The sequence below is a fragment of the Eptesicus fuscus genome, chromosome 10, assembly GCF_027574615.1.
Source record: "Eptesicus fuscus isolate TK198812 chromosome 10, DD_ASM_mEF_20220401, whole genome shotgun sequence".
Lineage (NCBI taxonomy): Eukaryota > Metazoa > Chordata > Mammalia > Chiroptera > Vespertilionidae > Eptesicus > Eptesicus fuscus.
Window position 1 is genome coordinate 83,727,074 of NC_072482.1, and position 22,025 is coordinate 83,749,098.

General features: G+C 37.3%; 2 protein-coding genes across 4 annotated transcripts in view; one reads left to right on the forward strand and one right to left on the reverse strand.

Moving 5' to 3' along the window:
* Positions 1-22,025, reverse strand: part of HSF2 (heat shock transcription factor 2) — a 64,319-nt gene that overhangs the window by 4,812 nt on the left and 37,482 nt on the right. Inside the window, exon 14 of one of the 3 annotated variants that reach the window (XM_054722368.1) lies at positions 18,874-18,986. The exons of the other annotated variants lie outside the window; for them this stretch is intronic. Coding sequence (XP_054578343.1) covers positions 18,964-18,986 — 23 coding nt within the window. The 3' untranslated portion in view covers positions 18,874-18,963. Of the gene's footprint in view, positions 1-18,873; positions 18,987-22,025 lie in introns of those variants that run through there. 3 annotated transcript variants of the gene reach the window in all.
* On the forward strand, positions 1,062-21,937 carry SERINC1 (serine incorporator 1). The gene is made up of 10 exons (XM_008138745.3): positions 1,062-1,189; positions 7,584-7,745; positions 10,400-10,569; positions 14,875-14,954; positions 15,181-15,318; positions 16,776-16,945; positions 17,051-17,141; positions 18,399-18,543; positions 18,648-18,878; positions 20,382-21,937. Exons 1-10 carry the CDS (start codon positions 1,151-1,153, stop codon positions 20,515-20,517), a joined length of 1,362 nt encoding a protein of 453 aa, XP_008136967.1. The 5' UTR covers positions 1,062-1,150; the 3' UTR covers positions 20,518-21,937.

The following is a 22,025-nucleotide window of genomic DNA, read 5'->3' on the forward strand; positions in this document are numbered from 1 at the left end:
ATCTATAGAATTCTCTCAGCCCACTCTGTGCATGTCTATTCTGACTTGTGTCTTGGTCATACTCATGGATTTTCCTAAGATACTATTAATTTTGTATTTATTTGTTGGACTAGTGTACTGTTTTGTTTGCCATTGAATCCTTCGTACCTGAGGCCTAAGCACTAAATAATCAGTAGGAGGTAATTTTATGTTGCAATAAAAGATGCTGTTCCTGTAATTTCAGAAATTTAAAAGTATTGAGTGTGCAAACTTCTTTTAATATCTTCATAGGATAAAAAATTAAAATGCATGTCAACAGCATACAGACAGAAGTGATACACCCAAATGAATGGAAATATTACAATAAAACTTGTCCCAGGCAGTGGGCTGCAGGAATAAACTTAGAAGGTAAGGGGGGGAGGAGGCGCAATAGTGGAAAAATCAAAAAACAAAAATGAGAACTAAGTGGAGGTAGGAGGGATGAACATCGAGAAAGAGAAAACAGTCCTCCCAAATCGGTAAGAGGTTTCTCTAAAGGAGGAGAGCAGAACAGCAACCGCCACCTCAGTTCTACCCTTACCTAATACTCCAATAAAAAGTAAGTAAAGGTGAGTTTTCCGCCCATTGCCTTCTTAATGTGGCAAGCTACCGTCTGCCCTACCTTAGCCAGACGCTATCAAACCGGGGTATTATTATTATAAATAATTTTAAAGCCTACTTTTATTGCTTTCAGAGAGAGGGAGAGGGAGAGAGAGAAGCATCAACGATGTAAGGGAATCGTTGATGAGCTGCCTCCTGCAGGCCCTCTACCGGAGATGGATGGGCGTGGAGCCGGGACCTTTCAGTCTACCTGCAGACGCTCTACCCACTGAGCCCACTGGCTAGGGCTCCGGGTATTAGGACACCCCCCTGGGAAGAGCCGGCCCCCGGGGCCAGGGTTGCGCATGCGCAGTCTCAGCACCACGCTTCCCTCGGCCTCATTCTCCCCCCCCCCTCCGCCCCCACCCGGGCGGCAGAGGACGTGACGCCAGGAGGGGCGGGGCGTGACGCCAGGAGGGGCGGGGCTCGCTCTGCGCCGGAAGTGGCTCGCAGATCGTAAATAAGCCCGAAAAAGCGGGCGAGGCAGTGTCTCCATTTTGTTGGCATTTGCTGCGCCGGCGAGGCCGTGGCGATGGGGAGCGTCTTGGGGCTGTGCTCCATGGCGAGCTGGGTAAGGCGGAGGAGGGCAGCCTTCGGGGCGCTGGCGTGGGAGGCGGAGGGGAAAGGGACGTGGGTGGGCGAGGACCGGCGGGTACGTGGCACCCCACCCATCAGGGAGTGCCTGCCTTCCCCATCTTTCCTTTCTCTTTCTCCTGCTCCCGCCGACTCAGCTTCGGGCTCGGGTTCGGGCTCTGAGCCGCCCGGGTGGCCGCGGGGAGCGGAGGAGATGGGAAGGTGACTCCGGTGGGAGGAGTGAAGAGAGCTGATGGTCTCCCCCCCGCCCCCACCCGTCTGTCTTGAAAGCTGCTCCCCATTCTTCCAGGCCCCCCCCCCCCCCTTTTTTTTTCCCTGTCTGCCTAGGCCATCTCGACACAGATCCCAGGCCCTCTCCTTTCCGGGGTGCTCCGTCTCTCCGCGCATCCCTTCCCGGCGGCCCCACTGCAGCGCGGGCGGCCCCGGAGGCCTGGGGGCCGCTTTGTTCTGTCGCTCAGACCGGAGGGCCCGCTGTCGGGGCCGGCCGGGCCGGCACCATGATGTGCAATAGCGTTTTGAATTAAGTGGTCCTGTCATGCGACCGGGCCCTCGACCGTAATGGTGTGAAGGAATTCCCATACAGCACCGCTCCGGGGCCTCAGGTAGCTGGGAAGGCGGTCAGTGCTGCAGCATTCCATACCTCGCCTCTTTTGACAGAAAGCATTCTCGTGTAATCTGAAATTTATCACGCGTACTCTGCATTTTGATTGGAGTGCAGCGTTAAGAATGAAACCGTTTTTTTCATTTTAATGGCAAGATTTCTTGATCTAGGTGGTACAAATAAACTTTAGTTTAAAATAACCGCCCTCTCCCAAATAAAAAGTAAACAAAAAAACATTGATATTACAGTTAATAAAGATTATTTGTAATTTGGGGTGAGATATTTGGATTCAAATCATATTCCTTTAAATCTATGAGTTCTAATTTCCACTTCTAGCAATTGCTTGTCTGACTTCTCAAATTACTTCATTATGTACATTAGCCAGCATTTTATTTTGCTTTTTTTTTTTTTCATAAAGTTCTTATGAATTGAATTGTAAATGTTAAATTTTAATAAAATAGTAAGTGGAGGTTGTTACTCCAATACAGGTCGTTCTTGTAATTGGACAGGGAAACTAGGTGTATTTATTTATTTTTTTAATCTGGGTTAGGGAATTTACTTGTATCTATTGACTTTTATACAAGAGAGGCATATTTAGTGTAATAAAATGTATTACAAAATAGTAAATGATTATTATAAGATTGGGTGTTTTTTTTTTGGGGGGGGAGATATAGTGTAATTTGTTTCATAAAGTTAGATTTTGTCCACTTATCAAGTGGGCATTTTTTTTTGTATATAGGAAAGCTTTAAAAGGAGATGTTTTCCATTTTGTTCTCATCTCCAGATCAGTGATGAGCAAACTTGACCTAAAGGACAATTAACAGGTTAAAGAAACAAGTTTTAAGGATTCGTCATGTGTGTGTGTTTTAAGTCAGAAAGATAGTAGCTTTAGTGGACAGTGTGGGGGAAATGATATTCCTGTATATGTTTTTAAAATTCAGTTTTCCACCTTTGTTGACCACAATACTGTGATAGAATTGATACTGCCTTTGCAAGGTACATTGGAAAGATAGTAACAAAGGGGCAGTTTTCTTATCTTCTAGTGATTAGATCCCTGGCAGATAAAGAAGTTAGGTGGCCAAGGTTATTCAGGGTTCTAGATTATTGTGGCCAGTCTAGGACTGTATTCTGTAGTATGCCGTTCCCATCATCTCCTCCCTTCCCTTCCTGGCGCCTTTGTCTCTTTCTTCCTGAAGAGTTGTAATGCAGCTGCACAGCAATTAAAGGAGAATTTGCCTTTTAATATACACGTCCATTTCTTCCGTAGTCTTAACAGCCAATATGCTCATTTACCTAGAGGTTTAAGTATTCACATTATTAAATTAGATCAGTTAGTTAAGTAAAAATCCCTTTTTCATTTCTAAAGGGAACATGAGTATATTCATATATTCAGCCTGCCATCTTTAACCAGAATCCCTTTGTGTTATTTTTTTATATGTGGCCATGTGGCCCATATGTTTTATGACCGTAATTGCCACAGTTGCTTAGTCTTTGCGCTAAACTAGTCATTGTTAAAGTGTGTTCCTAGACCCAGTAGCATCACCAGACTGGGAAACTTATTGGAAACATTGACTACGGCTCAGCATCCTGTTTTAATAAGCCCTCCACTTAAGTGGATTCAAAGCTAAAAAGGATACCTTTTTACCATGGCTTCTCCCCAATTTTTGAAAAATCTTAATGTCATCTCCTAATAAACCAAATTTTGTCATATAAATTTTTCAAAAAAGGATCATGGATGCTGTAATCCCTGAATTCTTTCATATTTAAAAATGTCTGTTAAATTCTTGAGAGACATCGTGGATTGGTATAATGTACAGTTAACAAGGGGGGATGGTTAGGGGCACTGACTCCTATGCAGTTGAAACTCCAAGTATGACTTCGATTCCCCCAAAACTTAACTACCCTTGGTATCTGAAGGGGTTTGGTACCAGGACCCCTGCAGATACCAAAATTCATGGGTGCTCAAGTCCCCTGTATAAAATGTGAGTAAATACATGTAGTCAGCCCTTCCCATCCTTGGACTCCCAGCTGCAGATTAAAAATAGTATCAGGCATTTATTGAAAATAATCCATATATATGTGGACCAACACAGGTTAAACCCATTTGTTCAAGGGCCAACTGTATACTAATAAGTACTTTTTTCATGTATTTCATGTCCATATATTTCCTTTTTTTAAAAAATGTTCAAATGTTTTTGCCTTTTTTTTTTCTAATTAAGCTTGATAATTCCTTATATTATGGATACAAACGAGTTATTAGATACCTGATTTGTAAATACTACCTTTAAGTCTGTGGCTTGTCTTTCCATTCTCTTAATGCTGCCTTTTAAAGATTAGTTCTTAGTATTGATGAGGCCCAATTTATCAATTTTCTTTTTTTGTGGGTCACACTTAATTTTGATAAGCGTCTTGTAAGTCCTTTGGGATCTCCATGTAGAGGATTATGTGTGAATGGAGGCACTGTTATTTCTTACTTTCCAGTGTTTGTATCTTGTCTTTCTTTTTCTTGCCTTGTTATATTGGCTAGGACCTCCAATGTGAAGTTGAACACAAGTGGTGAGAACAGGTATCCTTGCCTTGTTTTGGATCTTAGGGGAAATCATTCAGATTTTCACTATGAAGTTTGGATGGCTATAGATTTTTCGTAAATGCCCTTTATCAAGTTGAGGATATGCTACTCCTTTGTAGAAAGCTATATTTGTTTATCATGGGAAGTGAATTTTGTAAAATATTTTTTTCTAAAATACTTTTTCTGTATCCATTGAGATGATCATTGTGTGTGTGTGTGTGTGTGTTGTGTATGTGTGTGTGTGTGTTTAGTCTGTTAATGTGGTGAATTGCATTGGTCAGTTTTCAAATGCTTAATCAGCCTTGCTTTTCCCTACTACATCCCATCTGATCAGTGTGTTATCATTTTTATATACTCTTTTTAAAGATTATGTTTTAGAATAGTTTTAGTTTCACAGAAATATTGAGAGGAAGATACAGAGATTTCCCATGTATTCCCTGTCCCCATGCATACATAGCCCTCCTGATTATCAACATTTTTCACCAGGTTGGTACATTTTTTACAATTAATGAACTTACATTGACATATTACAATCATCCAAAGTCTATAGTCTACATAAGGGTTAACTTTTGCTGTTGGACATTCTGTGGGTTTGGGCAAATATTTAATGACATATATCCACCATTATAGGAGCATGCAAAATAGATTTATTGCCCTAAAAATCCTCCTTGCCTTGCCTATTCATCCCTTCACCTATTCCCCAACCCCTGATTTTTTTTTTTTTTTACTGTCTCCAATTTTTTCCCTTTTCCTGAATATCATACAGTGGCAATCATATAGTATGTAGTCTTTTCAGATTAGTTTCTTTTATTTAGTAATATCCTCTTAAGATTTCTTCATGTCTTTTCATGGCTTGATAGCAATTTTTTTTTTAGCCCTGATTAATATTCCGTTGTCTGGATGTGCCACGTTTTATTTGTTCATTTACTTATTGAAGTACATCATGGTTACTTTCAAGTTTGGGCAATTATGAATAAAGCTGCTATAAACATAGGTATGGGAGGTTAGTTCAACAATGGAAAATCAATTAATGTAATCCATTACATCAGCAAGTTTTTAAAAATCACATTATCATGTCAGTAGATGCAGAAAACACATTTGACAAAATTCATACCCTTGTTCATGAAAACTCCCAATAAATTAGAAGTAGAGGGAACTTCTTCAACATGATAAAGAATATCAACAAAATACCTACAGCTAACATCATACTTAATGGTAAGAAGCTAAAATCTTTCTCAGAATCAGGTACAAGGCAAGAATGTTTCCTCTCACCACTTCTTTTTAACATGTCCTGGTAGTTCTAGCTAGTGCAATAAGACAAGAAAAGGAAATAAAAGATAAAAGGTATACAGATTAACAGATGACATTATCATCTACGTAGAAAATCCAAAAGAATAAAGATAAAAAACTGGATCTCCTAAGCAGTCATAGCAAGGTTGCAGTATACAAGGTTAATATAGAAAAGTATATCACTTTTCTATATACCAGCAGTTAAAAATGTGGTATTTGAAATTAAAAATACAATACCATTTACATTAGCATCCAAAAAAAAAAAAAAAAACCCACCAAAACTGAAGTACTTAGGTATAAATCTTCTAAGTACTTAGATACTTGCAAGATCGATATGAGGAAAACGACAAAACTCTGATGAGCAAAGTTTAAATGGACAGATACTCCATGTTCATAGATTAATAAGACTCATTATTGTTAAGATGTCAGTTTCTCAAATATGATCTATAGGTTCAGTGCAATCCCAGTCAAAATCCCAGGAAGTTATTGTTTGGATATTGACAAATTGATTCTAAAGTTTATATGGAGCTACAGAAGACGCAGAACAGCCAACTCAATATTGAAAACCAAAGCTGGAGGATTGACACTACCCAACTACATGACTTAGTATAAAGCTGTAGCAGTGATCAAGACAGTGTTGTGTTGGCAAAAGAATAGACAGATAAGTGGAACAGAATAGAGAGCCCAGAAATAGACCCATGTAAATATAGTCAGCTGATATTTACTGAACACAAGTGGTGAGAATAGGTATACTTGCCTTGAGAATCAGTAGGAAGAAGAAAATACTTGTCTTAAAAAAATACTCTTGGGCTTTATTCTTGGACATAGGTGAGTTACTTGAAGAGAATTTGATCTTTTTGGTATTTGCTTTTAGACTTTGTTAAGTGAGACTGGAGTGGCCTTTAGTTTATGGCTGATTTTTCCCCCCAATAATGAGTAAACCCTTATAACTCAATGCCTCATGGATTACAAGGATTTTTCTTTCTGGCTGGTGGGAATTGCAACTCCTCTTCCTGCCCCCCTTCCCAAGGGTAATTTATTCAAATGTATGCACCAATCAGTGCTCTCCTGAAGACTCAAGTTGAAGCCCCTGCAGATCTCCAGGGCTTATTTTGTGTAGTTTTCTCTAGGATTCTCCCCAGTGAAGCTGTCTCCATTTCCCTGAACTCTCAACTCAGACTGCTGGTCTCAGCCTGGATCGCATACCCTGCACTGGAAACTCCCCGCAGAAAGATGGGCCAATCAGAGAGCTCACATTGTTTCCTCTCTGAGAAATTACTATCCTGCATTGCAAATCTCTTGTTAATTGTCTGAAAATCATTGTTTCATTTCTTTTTTCCCTTGATTAAGGCACTGTTTCTCTGTCTTGGCCTGAGATTATGTGCAGCTACATTAGAGAGAGTTAGCTGGCCTCAGTTCATTTATCTTACTTTGCCTAATTATCACTACAACCAAATCGGAAGAGGGAAAAGATAAGGATACCAATTTACTTCTTTTCCTCTGGAGTATTTGAGACTTCTCAGAATTTTGTGAATTCACTAGGATGATTTCTGGGGAGCTGGAGATGGGCTTGTAATCATGAATATTTCATCCCCACCCTGTCAGTCCCCCCCTTTTTTGTTTTGTTTTAGCTAAACATTGATTGCTGCTGGTGATTTTTTCCCTTTGTTGTTTTAACTGATTTTATTCATTTTGCTTGACATAGGAGCAAGCACTTTTATGTTTGACTTTGTTCAATCTTTACCCAGATGATACTAAGTTTTATAATTTTCAGATAATACATGTGAGCCAAATACCTTTTATCCCTTGGTACTTCCCTTAACTTCAGTTCTTTTTCTTTTTTAATGGAAAGAATGTAAATTTCCCCTTTATCATTTTAAACTATTCTTATGTTTAATGTTCTTCTCTCAGATACCATGTTTGTGTGGCAGTGCCCCGTGTTTGCTGTGCCGATGCTGCCCTAGCGGAAACAACTCCACTATCACGAGGCTGATCTATGTGTTCTTCTTGTTTGTTGGAGTGTGTGTGGCTTGTGTAATGTTAATACCAGGAATGGAAGAACAACTGAATAAGGTTAGTATTTTTTTTTTAAATTAACTACACCTATAGTGTGTGTATGCATGAAACTGATTTTTTGTATTGGAAGGAGAATAATGTACAAAGTAAAATAATACATAATCTCAGTTTTTATTGCTCATAATCTTAGGAAAAACAGACAATATAGGCGTCTTATTAAATTCTGTGATGGTGATATAGAAAATGTGCTGTGCTAATAAGAGAAAATAAGTAATTCTAACCAAATAAATGCCAGTTTCAGCGGGTGTCAAGGAAAAGAGGCCATTCTGAGAATGAGTAGAACTTTTGTATTCAGAGATTGAAAAATCGGAACCTGAATGAAGATAAAGAGCTTTTTGAACCTAGTATGTTTTGGGAAGATCGATCTGATAATTAGAAGTCAAGCAATTGCGTGTAGAGGCTATTGCAGTGATTTAATGAGTGAGAGTATAGAGGTTCTGAAATAAGACTTTGATTGTAGAAATGACAAATCTGGATTTAAATATCGGCAGTGATAGGATTATAAATAATAGCAAGGTTCTGGTCTTAGACAGCTGGGATGAAACTGTTGCTGTTAACCCAGAAAAAAGTAATAAGAAGAAAGGGTGTTATATTTTTAAGATTTTTTTCATGGAGCCAGGTTGTAAAAAGCAATGAGGAAAACACAATTTATTATAGTTTGTGGCATGTTGACTTGGGAGTACTGAACTACATATGTGGAGAGAGAGAGAGAGAGAGAGAGAGAATCAGTAGGAAGTAGAAAATATAAGTATGTAACTTAAAAAAGAAAGAGGGTTGGTAGAGAAAAGGGAACCTCTGAAGAAACAGTGAAGAAAAGGAGAACCAAGAGCATGTACTGTTGTGCAGTCTTCAGAAAGAGAGTATTGGACAGCGAGTTCATGACTGGAAAAAGCAGTTTCTTCAGAGTGTTGGGTCTAGAGGGGAGTGGGAGGGGAATTAGTAGGCCATGAGGAAATTTATCCAGTGGGTATAAAATGCTGATTTGAGGAGTTTTATAGTGAAGATGGTAGTCTTAGCAGGAAACTGAGTTAAGGAAAGGATTTTTTTAGAATGGGGCGATTTAGTAATTTTTATTTTGAAGAGTAGTCACAGATAAGAGATCTCATCTGTGTGTGAGAGAGAAAGAGAGGGAGAGGGAGAAGAAGGTGATCAAGAGAGGAAATACAGAAGTTAGCTACCTTCCAAAGCAAGATGAATGATAATAGAACATTTGATGCTGAAAGAGAATATTAATGTCAGAGAACCTCCATTTCAAAGCATATAGTTGTATGCTTGGAGTTGGCTTTTTGGGGTGAGGAAAATATGGTAAGTTTGGATAATTAGATTATTATGATTTTGAAAGTAGCTGGCATCATAGCTGGATGCTCAGTTAATGTTATTTCAAGTCCTGTATATAAGCAAATCATGCCAAGAGATGTTCATATGATTTGTAATGGATCCAGTTGACAATGGTTATAATAGTTTAGTTGGTGGATGTTAATTCTTATCACCAAATATTTCTACTTCTCTGCTTTCTGAAGTTCATCAAAGATTTGTATTTCCTAGAGTACTTGTGATATGTAGGGTCATGTCCCTAGTACTGGTCAATGAGTTGTGAGTGGATATGATACACCTCAGCTTCTACTTGCTGATGTAAGATCTCCTTTTCTATTACAACATGTGCAACATTTGAGATGGTGGCTTCTCCAGCAGCCTGGATTCCTGAGTTGACTGCACGTGAGCAGGAAATACACCTTTGCTGTTTTAAGCTGATACTTTGGGGTTGTAACTGTACCAGCTTAACCTGACTAATATAGATGGCTGAAGTAACTTGATGGAAATTGGCCTAGTGGTGTGCAGCTCTAAGGGAGTGGGATATTTAAGGGTGCTAGTGAGTACATGTTGCAGATTATGGGTCAATACATATTGCCAAAAGTTTAAATTGGCTTGGAAAGGTAGGATTTAAACTAGACCAAGAAAGGGCTTATTGACTGTGTAGAAACTACCAAAAGGAAGTAGTGCCTTCTTAGCTTAAATGTAATTTTATATTCTTATGTATACAAATAGTGTGTATAGCTCTGAGGACTACCCCCATTTATTTCACTTAAAAAAATTTATTTTTTTTGTATTCTGATTCCAATGTGACTTTCCGAAATGGTCATCAGTCTTTTTCAAGATTCTAAGTTAAAAAATAAAATCACTGCCAGTGATTATGTTAATCTGGATTTATTAATTATCAGAAATACCAGTTGTTATTTACATAGCATTGTTTTTGAAAAGCCATTATTATTCTCTTTAGGGTTTAAAAACTTACTCAGTTGCTCTGTAATTCTTTAAACTTTTATTGATTCTATTTTTCTCTTCTTAAATAGGCAATTCAGTATATCACAGCAGAATGCAAGTTTTAAAAAATTCAGAATAAGTCTGCAAATCAAAATAAATATTCTCTTTAGGATTTGCATTTGTAGTTTATCATGTGCTCACATAAAGTGAAAAATGAATTAAACTTCTATCTATAAAAATGTTCCAGACTTATCTTGATTACATATTTAGTATTAACTGAAAAGCAAACTTTAATTTTCTAAATTTTTACTTAAAGTACTTGATTACATAAAAATTTTATTTTTACTTGAAAAAATTCTAGATCACAAACTCTTGTTTTGTTGTATTAGATTCCTGGATTTTGTGAGAATGAGAAAGGTGTCGTCCCTTGTAATATTCTGGTTGGCTACAAAGCTGTATACCGTTTGTGCTTTGGCTTGGCTATGTTCTATCTTCTGCTCTCTCTGTTGATGATCAAAGTGAAGAGCAGCAGTGATCCTAGAGCTGCAATACACAATGGGTAAGTTTTCTAATATAGCCAAATGCTGCTTAATGATGGGATACATTTCATTCTGAGAAATGTATTGTTAGGCGATTTCATTGTTGCGAACATCCATAGGGTGCACTTACACAAACCTATATAGTATAGCCTGCTATGCAACTAAGGTATATGATGTAGCCTATTCCCCTAGGCTATAAACCTGGATGGCATGTTTCTGTACTTATTAATACTGTAGGCAGTTGTACATAATGTTAAGTATTTGTGTATTTAAACAAATCTAAACAGAAAAAATATGGAATAAAAGATAAAAAATGGTACAATTAATCATGAATGCAGTTTGCAGGACTGGAGTTGCTCAAGGTGTCAGGGAGTGAGTAGTGAGTGAATGTGAAGGCCTAGGACAGTACTGTAGATAAACTTTATGAATACTGTACACTTAGGCTGCACTGAATGTAAAATAACACAAGATTAAATCAAACATGAGATAAAATGATGCAATCAAGAGACATGGTAAACATGAGAGATATGAGGCTGCTGCTGGCATAACAACAAACTGTTTTACAGGAAAACTTGTTTTTGTAAATAGAAAAGACTACACTCTAAAATAATGAAGAGTATAGCATTCCCTGAAACTAATATAATATTGTATGTCAACTATAATTAAAAAAAATATTTTTTAAAAAGTATATTATAGTAAATACTAGAGGCCTGGTGCACGAAATTTGTGCACGGGTAGGGTCCCTAGGCCTGGCTGGCAATCAGGACCTATCTATGGGGCGACTGGCAGGGTGATCAGGGGACCCCTCCTGGCACCGCCTTGGATGGCCTGGGGCCTGTGGGCTGGGGGCAGCTCTTGCGTTGAGCGTCTTCCCCCTGGTGGTCAGTGTGTGTCATAGCGACCAGTCATTCCACCGGTTGTTCTGCTGTTCGGTCAATGTGCATATTAGGCTTTTATTATATAGGCTATAAGCCAATAACAGTTCTCTATTAGCATTATCTAGTTTATGTGCTATACATGATTGTACTAATATGTGCTGTACTTTTATACGACTGACAGCATAATAGTTTTGTTTACACCAGCATTGCCACAAATACTTGAGTAATTTGTTGCACTACAACATTACCTCAGCTATAATGTTATTAGATTAGGCCATATGAATTTTTCTGCTCCATTATGATCTTATGGAACCACTGTCCTATAGGTTGTTGGTCTGTTGGTGACCTAAATGTTGTTACGTGATGCATGACTGTAAACTTCAATATAGAAGTCTGGGTAGCCTGTTGTCAGTAATTTTGAATCTATCTAAATAAACATTAAAGCCAAATAAACTTAAACAACTTATAGAATATTTTGTTATTCATGAATGACAAAGTAAGAATATCCTCTTGTCTACTGGAGAATGTCAGACTTTGGAAACATAAACATTAAATGTAAGCCTTCGGTCATTTATTAGTATAATCTCTGATTTCTGGTACTCTGTTTGAAAATGTTAAATTTTATTTCTTTTTTTCCCCCCCATAAGTTAAAAAATTTTTTGAGTATTTGCTATTGCTTATTTACTTACCAGGGAAATTAGTCTGTAGTTTTCTTTTCTCGGGGTTAGGGTGGCTTGCAGGCACTGACCGGGCTGGCCTTGAGCTGGCGGTGAGCTAGCTGGTCGTGGCCTCGGTGACGAGGCTTCCCCTGTGCCAGTTGGGGCTCTCCGGAGCAGATGGAGGTAGGAAACCTTACGGACCCCCCCACACTACGCAGAGTGGATGCGGCCACAGCGGTGATGGAAAGAACTTCGTGCTTTCTCTTCTGCCTCTATGCAGAATTTGATGCTGTGGTTGGATATTTCGAGGACATTATTGTGGAGTTCCAGTTATGACAGAGAAACTTTATGGACAACTACTACCAGGAGTTTGAAGACACAGAAGAGAATAAACTGGCCTACATACCTATTTTTAATGAATATATTTCTTTGGTAGAAAAGTATATTGATGAAGAGCTGCTGGAGCGGATTCCTGGATATAACATGGTGGCTTTCACAACAACTTTATAGCACCATAAAGACGAAGTGGCTGATGACATATTTGACATGCTACTGACATTGACCGACTTTCTGGCTTTTAAAGAAATATTTTTGGACTACAGAGCAGAAGAAGAAGCCTGGGGACTGGACTTACGCAATGGTTTAGTGGTAACTTCATTGTGCAAATCATCCTCTTTGCTGGCTTTCCAGAACAATCTGTGGCACTATGTCCCACCTCCAGGCAATGAGATTGTTCTGGAGAGCAGCAACCAAATATACTGGGAGAGGCGTCGGCTAATGACAGAAGAATACATCGTGGAAAGACTAGCTCTGTTCTGCCACTCTTCATTAATGTTAAGTATTAATGGGTCAAAAAAACTACCTGACTTTTCCTGGGACCTAGTTATCCTGAAAAGCCTTGTGTGTCAGTAGATACCTCTCCCAGGGGGCTTTGAGTCAGGCTCCTCTGGAGCAAGCCCACATCCAGCATTCCACCTGGGCGCCTTCCACAGCATACATGGTGGCATGTCAGCAACCACCATCACCAGCCCTCTTTGTTCCAGAAGGCTTTGCATGAATATTGGGCACTCAGAGCTTTTTATATGCATCAAAGTTTCAGTTCTCAATGGAGTTTTTGACTGTTGGGGAATGTTTATGTGGGTATTACTGAAGCCAGGCGCCTGCCTTGACATTTCTGGAGCTCCTATTATCACAGCTAATCTTGGCTGGGAATCAACTGAGAGGAGATTTTCTTGACCTAAAAGCTACATGTGAAAATCAATTCCTAGTCTTACATTTGCAGTCCTTGTATCATTATGTCTTCTGCTGATCCTAATGGAGTCCCACTGTTTCTAGAAATCTCTCTTAAGCATTTTTGAAAAAAACATTTTATAGATGAACTAGAGGCCCAATGCACGAAATTCGTGCAAGAGTAGGCCTCCCTTCCCCTGGCTGCCGACACCGGCTTCCCTCCGGCACCCGGGACCTGGGTTTCCCTCCAGCCGCCGCCAGGCACCAGGGACCTGGGCTTCTCTCGCAGCCCCAGCTTCATCCAGAAGGACATCTGGTCTAATTAGCATATTACGCTTTTATTATTATACTCAGACTATCCTAGTAGATATAATATTGGAACTTCCATGATTACTCCCTTAAAGATGAAGTGTTATGTGCTATGTGCTTTTTAAAAATATATATATTTTTTTTATTGATTTCCGAAAGGGAGAGGGAAAGAGAGGGATAGAAACATCAATGATGAGAATCATTGATCGGCTGCCTCTTGTGCATCCCACACGAGATTAATTCTACTACCCAGGCATGTACCCTGACCAGGAATTGAACTGTGACCCCTGGTTCATAGGTTGACGCTCAACCACTGAGCCATGCAGGCCAGGCTGTGCTGTGTGCTTTTTAAAGAAAAAATGCTTTTTTTTATTGTGGCACTCCTGTTTTACTGGGCACTGATGAATGTGTGCTTATGCTGAAAGTAGAGTAACAGGTATTCTTTTCTTATAGCATGTTAAGTGTTTGTACAGATTTGCTTAAAACCCTTTCTGTATAAATCAGTTCTTTGTTAGGTATTCTGTTAGGGTAGGGACTCTGCAATTCTTTCTTATCAAAACCTTTCTACTAAGACAGTATTCCACTGGCCTAGCTCAGCATGAGTTGAAATAGCAAACAGTTCTCCGGTCATCTGCTTTGATTTAGTACATTGGCTTAAGTAAAAATAAGAATCTGTACTGATTTTTCACTTGGCTGTTCTGGTTTTAAAAGATGAGCTACAGACTATGTGTTTTTGTACTGATAGTGGTGCTTATTACTTTTGTACTGTGAGTTAGAACAGCAACATCAAAGGCCCTGGCCAAGTAGCTCAGTTGGATTAGAGCTTGTCCTGATACACCAGGTTGCAGGTTTTATCTTGGGTCAGGGCACAAATGAGAAACAACTAATAATGAATACAAAAATAAGTGAAACAACAAATGTTTCCCCCCCCTCTCAAAAATCAATAAACTTACTTAGTTGTACAATGTACATTATATTTTCATATATTATTGCACTTACTACCTGTGAAATGGAACTGAGTCTCATTTTATTGTAACCAATTAAATATAAAAATATTTTCCTTAAAATTGTCCTAAAACAGTGTACATAGTAGTCTTCGCTTCTCATTCTCTGGGTATCATCAGAAAAAAATAGAACAGTAACATGAAGTATAGCTATTCTTCAAGGTGCTTTTGAAAGATTTTATATATGACATTATTTATTGAATGACTTGTTTATTAATAAAAAATCATATTTCCTATTCTTTTAGATTCTGGTTCTTTAAATTTACTGCAGCAATAGCAATTATTATTGGGGCTTTCTTCATTCCAGAAGGAACTTTTACAACTGGTAAGAAATACATATTTTTAAAATTGTGTGATATTGATATTTTTTAAAGAAAGTTAAAAATTGCCTGGAACTATAACTGTTTGTTTCTTTGTTTTGTTTTCCTTTTCTCCCAGTTGGCAAAATCAAAGCATTTATGTAAAATTGTATTTCCCCTTTTGTGTATTGTGATAGTGACAAATAATAAAACTGAACCTGCCACTCATTTGTATGTTTTTTTTCCTTTCAGTGTGGTTTTATGTAGGCATGGCGGGTGCCTTTTGTTTCATCCTCATACAGCTTGTCTTACTGATTGATTTTGCCCATTCATGGAATGAATCATGGGTTGAAAAAATGGAAGAAGGAAACTCAAGATGTTGGTATGCAGGTAAGTTTTTGTCGTACAGAATATCTTCAAGATAGCTTAATTTTGAAGATGGGAGCAGTATGGAGTTACCTCAAAAAAGTAAAAATGGAACTGCCTTATAGCCAAGCAATTCCATTGCTGGGAATTTATCTGAAGAATCCCAAAACACTAATTCAAAAGCATATATGCACCCCTATGTTCATTGCAGTGTTACAGTAGCCAAGATTTGGAAGCAGCCCAAGTTTACACAATAGAATATTACTCGGCTGTACAAAGGAGGAAAATTTTACTCTTTGTGACAGCATAGATGGACCTGGAGACCATTATGCTAAGTGAAATAAGCCAATCAGAGAAAGACAAATACTATAGTATGATTTCACTCATATGTGGACCGTAATGAACAAACCGAACTACCAAGCAAAACAGCTAGCAGACAGCCCTGATGGGTGGGTGAAGGGTGTTAGCGGAAGAGGGATTAAGCAAAAAAAAATTAAAAAAGAGAGAAAGAACTCATGGACACAGCCAATAGTGTGGAGATTATAGGGGGTAGAGTGGAAGAGGCTATAGGGGGGGATAAATGGTGATGGGGGAAAATAAAGATTAAAAAAACCTTAATATTCCCCTTCTAGTTGTTTTTCTTCTGTATTTTGAAAATAATTTTTAGCATATGTGACTTTTATAAGATCTGTTGATACAGTTACCACTTTCTCTTTGGTCTGACCCCACCGGTCTACAGCAGGTACACTGCCACAGTGGAGCAGACAGTTAAAAAAATATATATATATATTTATTTATTTATTTAATATATAATAACTATATTTATTATATATTTAAAATAAATATATAATAAATATATATATATTTTTAAACTGTCTGCTCCACTGTGGCAGTGTACCTGCTGTAGACCGGTATATGTATACATACATATTTTTGTATGTATAAGTATGTGTGTGTGTGTATGTATGTGTATGTGTGTGTGTATGTGTGTGTATATACACATATACACACACACACATACTTATACATACAAAAATATACATATATATATTATATATTGATTTCAGAGAGGGAGAGAGAGAGAGAAACATCAATGATGAGAGAGAATCATTGATCAGCTGCCTCCTGTACAACCCCACACTGGGAATCGAGCCTGTAACCTGGGCATGTGCCCTGACCTGGAATGGAACCGTGACCTCCTGGTGCATAGGTTGATGCTCAACCACTGAACCACACTGGCCGGGCTAGTTATCACTCTCTAAAACCAATCATATTAGTATGTTACTAACTTGAAAACATAATAGCAGTGAGCTATATGTAAACAGTATAAAATTATCCTGTAATAAAGTTCAGAATATTTCCTCCTTTTATAACCTGCATATTGCTCACAATGTTAGTTGCTTAAATAGAAGTAAAACAAGATTAGGCAGTTTCTAGTATTTGTGATAAAATCTAATTGTCCAATTATATTTCTTCCACAGCTTTGTTATCAGCTACAGCTCTGAATTATCTGCTGTCTTTAGTTGCTATCATCCTGTTCTTTGTTTACTATACTCATCCAGCCAGTTGTTCAGAAAACAAAGCATTCATCAGTGTCAACATGCTCCTCTGCCTTGGTGCTTCTGTAATGTCTATACTGCCAAAAATCCAAGTACGCTCTTTATATAACTAGTTTGTATGAAACTTCTACTTTTCCGAGTTTTTCTAAATCTTAGATGATGTTAGAATATTTATCTCCATTGCTTATTTCTTGTAGGAATCACAACCAAGATCTGGTTTATTACAGTCTTCAGTGATTACAGTTTACACAATGTATTTGACATGGTCTGCTATGACCAATGAACCAGGTATGTTTTGTTTGCTTGGGTTTCTTTTTTTTTAATCCTGCAACTTTTATTTTTTCCAGAGATGGTCATTTTGTGAAATTAAACTATTTAAAGATGAAGACAAATGCATTATTTCACTCATATGTGGAATGTAAAAACAACAAAAGAACAACAAACTCATAGAGACAGAAAACAGATTGGTGGTGACCAGAGAGCAGTGGGTGCTAGAGGGAGGGCAAATTGAGTAAAGGGGATCAGCTATTACGGTGGGTAGAGAAGACGATTATACTCCTAGAGGAATAGAGTGTGGAAATAATACCATTGCCATGTGTGATGTATTGCTATATCCTTTTTAGTTTCTTTCACTAACAGAATTATAAGAAATTACATGAACATGACAAGAAATATACCTAAATTGCACAGTTCATATGATAAATAGGAAGAAATAAAATATGGATTCAGTTGAAGAAATAAAATATTCAGTTGTAGACAGTACAGTTTTTTTTCACTGAAGATTTTTTTTATCTATTACTACCTTGCAAGTGAATATAATTGAGCTTTGTAATGAATCTCTTTTTTCATGGGAATAGAAGCCAATATATGTCATTTGAGGTGATAAAATGGTTGAGGAATTAGTTTTCTAAAAATAAAAACCACCACACAAACTTTTTGGAAACTTTACTGAATACTTTCCCAACCCTACTTCAATTTTATCTTAGAAGAGTTAAAAAACTGAATAGGCATCAGGTCATTATGGCTTAATGTATTGGCACAAAGCATTTGCTAGCATTCTAATAATTGGTATTATGTGTAAGCTATTTCTTTTATAACAATGTACTTTGACAGATTGATAAAATTCCTAGTCACTATTGATATATCACAATATAAAAAGCTAGTGAATTTTGGTGTAGAACACCTGAATTTCTAAGTCAGCTAGAGATTCATTTATACTTTGAGAGCTTACTAATATTTCTCAGCTCTGCCTGAGGTTGAAAATGAAATGACTTAAACTTTTCTAAGCACTGCTATAAAATTAACAGTATAAAACTTGGAAGGTTTCATTATTAATATAAATACAATTTGTCTTAAAATATTTTGTTGTTATTCTTGTGCCCTTTTTCAGAAAACCTTTTTGAATTTGTAAGGGTATAAAGAATTAAAAAGAACTACAATTATACCTTGAAAAATAATGTTTTAACTATTCTAACATTAATTCAGATTGGTGGTGGGTACTAAATTGAATACTCAATTAGGTTATAATCTTAATTTACATTGCAGAAACAAATTGCAACCCAAGTCTACTAAGCATAATTGGGTACAATACAACAAGAATTGTCCCAAAGGAGGGAGAGTCTGTCCAGTGGTGGCATGCTCAAGGAATTATAGGACTAATCCTCTTTTTATTGTGTGTGTTTTATTCAAGGTAAGAAAAATTATGGAATTATTTTAGACAAGAAGTCTGTTCATTTATAAATGATTTTTTAATGCCCTTTTTCTTCTCTCTTCCTAAACTGTCTTTCCATTCAGCATCCGTACTTCGAACAATAGTCAGGTAAATAAACTGACTCTAACAAGTGATGAATCAACATTAATAGAAGATGGTGGACCCAGAAATGATGGATCACTTGAGGATGGCGATGATGTTCACCGAGCTGTAGATAACGAAAGGGATGGGGTCACTTACAGTTACTCCTTCTTTCACTTCATGCTTTTCCTGGCTTCCCTTTACATCATGATGACCCTCACCAACTGGTACAGGTGCTTATCTTTCGTGAAACTTTGCATGTGGAAATTCTGATAGCTTTATCTTAATTCCATTGCAAAATATGGTCTGAAGTACTTTTTATCCTTCTGTGTATTTCAGAACTATAGCGAAATGAATATTGAGATTAGCGTGCGAAATGCACTTTCCTTCCGTGCTTTTGTGGTAACATTGAAATATTTCTAAATCTTGTAGAGATTAAAATATATCTTCATGAAACTAACACTTCCTATAGAAATACATGTTGGTAGTTAATCCAATAGCTTACTTTTTAAATTCCTGACAAAATACAGTAAAAGATATGTCTTCTGGTTTGTTCAAACCTTGTCATTAAGGCTTTAAAATTGAAGTGTGAATACATTAATGTAGATGGGTCCATAGAACCTCTTCAAAACGAATTTATGCTTTTTTTTATTACTTCAAAACTAATCCATAAATCTTTTTCTGATGAGAGGAAGGTAGCAATTTATATTATTTTATTTTTGAAAATTCAAATTTTGTCCAAATGATTACTGAAAGAATTGAACTAAGATTCAAGGTGAACTATGTTTTGGGCAGTTCTGTTTTTATTTTTTTTTTTAAATATATATTTTATTGACTTTTTACAGAGAGGAAGAGAGAGGGATAGAGAGTTAGAAACATCGATGAGAGAGAAACATCGATCAGCTGCCTCCTGCACACCCCCCACTGGGGATGTGCCCGCAACCAAGGTACATGCCCTTGACCGGAATCGAACCCGGGGACCCTTGAGTCCGCAGGCCGACGCTCTATCCACTGAGCCAAACCGGTTTTCGGCTGGGCAGTTCTGTTTTTAATAAATTTTAATGCATAATACCTTTAACTTGTAATAAGACTTTAAGTACCAGCAAAAAATTACTCTGCTTCATTTCTTTGAGAGCAGCCTTTACTGGCACTTACTATTGAAAAATGAACATTTAAAAAAATTTCTTAAAATTTGAAGTTGTAAGAATCCACGTAGTTCTCAGTAATTCACAGCTTTTGGCTCGCAGGTAATAAGAGTAAATGTTAAAGACTTTCTATCAAAAGTATCCTTGCTATGTTTCATTAACACAAAAATCAGCTAGGTTTGGGATGTATATCCTTCCCAGTCTTAAATCTGAGAGGGGGATGAGGGAGGAGTGAGTTCCCTGTATATACTTTGAACAGATTATATTCTTTGTCTTCTGTGTTATAACATCTTATCTAGAGGTTATGCTCCATTTCTCTGCTATGTCATAACCACTAAGCTAGAAATACACAGAAAGCCTCTGAGTGTTAATGTAAAATAACTACTTTAGATGCCTGTCTCTTACTCCTTTAAAGGAAATTACTGCTTTTTTAGCTTCACATTAAAGTTATTACGAAAAACAAGGCAACAGATTAGTCAGCAACTATCGTATCTCTTATCACAAACTGTATACAAAGAACACTTCTGACGTAATGAAGTAGCTTGATGGCTCATCATTCAACACTTCCTTTTTGTTTTCTTTGAATTTCAGGTATGAGCCTTCTCATGAGATGAAGAGTCAGTGGACAGCTGTCTGGGTGAAAATCTCTTCGAGTTGGATTGGCCTCGTACTCTATGTTTGGACACTGGTGGCACCACTTGTTCTTACAAATCGTGATTTTGACTGAACAGGACTTCCGGCATGAAAGTCCCAGTTTGATCATTGCTTATTGGAAATTAATAGTATTTCCAACTTTTGTAAAGTTGTGTATGTGTGTGCTTCCCATAAAATTTCTCCAGTGTTCTGGCATGAGATTTTGCTGCTTGCCATTTTATTCATTCTTGCCAAGTGCATTGATAGGTGTGTTAGAATGAATCACAGAGGTTTTATGAGTATGGTGGAAAGTTAAGAAAAGTGGACATTAGGTTCATCTTGTTCTGTACCTGTGAAAATAATAGCAAAAAGAAAACTTGACAATTTGATTTTTAAGTTGTTAGAACTTAAGCTGTCTTAGAAAGTAGAAAAGGAAGTGGCTGCCTTTTGAAATACTTGATGCCTTGCCTTACAGGAGATTTCAAAGAACATGGGCTATTTAAAAATTATGTAAACAAGTCACTTAAATGACACTCGTCTGAAAAATCTTTTCAGGTTTTTCCATTATATAAATATAGGGAACTTACAAAGGTGGGGAGTGTTTGAGGGACAATAGTGTAGGTTATGATGAAGATTGAGACAGAGACTTCAAAGAAACTCAGATTGGTGGTGAGTACTAAATTACTCACTTAGGTTATAATCTTCCTTGGGTAGAGACGGCCTTCCACACCAACATAGTGAACTTTGTTTTGGTCATTGTAAACACGTGTGAAAGTAAGGGGTTAGTGGAGATGCTGGGAACTCTGAAGGATTTAGACAAAGGTTTTGAAAAGGATAATCATGAATTAGAAGGAAGTTGGTGAAAATCACCTTGAAAGTTCATTTTGAAAATCAAAGGTGTTAAACTTTTGACAGGACAGCAAGAAACTGCAAATACTGGGCTTCAGTAGATTCTTAGACAAAATCTAGTCCAATCCTCCTGTTATAAAAATGAAGCAACTGAGGCACAGACTTAACTCAGATAGCTAATTAGTGGCAAAGCTGGGAAGTCTTAGCCAAAAATAGCTGACATTCAAAACTTATTTCTATTTAAAAAACCACATAATAGATTTTACACCTGAGTACTGGTGGGTAATTTATGTGATGTGGATTGCTGTTGTCCAGCTTGCCTTCTACTTTTAAACTGAGGTCACGAGAATGATGGAATGCTGTACAATAAACTGCTTATAGTATACTATACAGTTCAAAAAGTGTTTAAAATGCTTTGTATCTGCTGCCACCTAATTAATATATATAGGTTATTATAATCTTAAAAATCAAGCAGTATAACAGCCAATTAGAAACTTAGTTACTTGTGTCATTAGTGAGTATATTAATCTACCTTTACTTCTTTTAATATATTTATTTAAACAAAATATAACAATTCAACTTAATTCCCCATTATTCTGTATTGATATTGTGTTCCATGATTTAAATGACTGTATTCTCTCTCTAAATAAAAGAATTAAGAGGAAGTGTGCAGTGTATTAATTATCAGCTCAAATTTAGGTGACTTTAATACTCAGAACTGTGTTCCTCCTGTGTACAAAAGAACCTGGCACT

Coding starts and splice junctions, on each gene's coding strand:
- SERINC1 (XM_008138745.3), top strand. CDS start 1,151: ATGGGGAGCGTCTTGGGGCTGTGCTCCATGGCGAGCTGG. Junction 10,570..14,874: donor AGAGCTGCAATACACAATGG/GTAAGTTTTCTA, acceptor CTATTCTTTTAG/ATTCTGGTTCTTTAAATTTA. Junction 18,544..18,647: donor TTGTGTGTGTTTTATTCAAG/GTAAGAAAAATT, acceptor CTTTCCATTCAG/CATCCGTACTTCGAACAATA.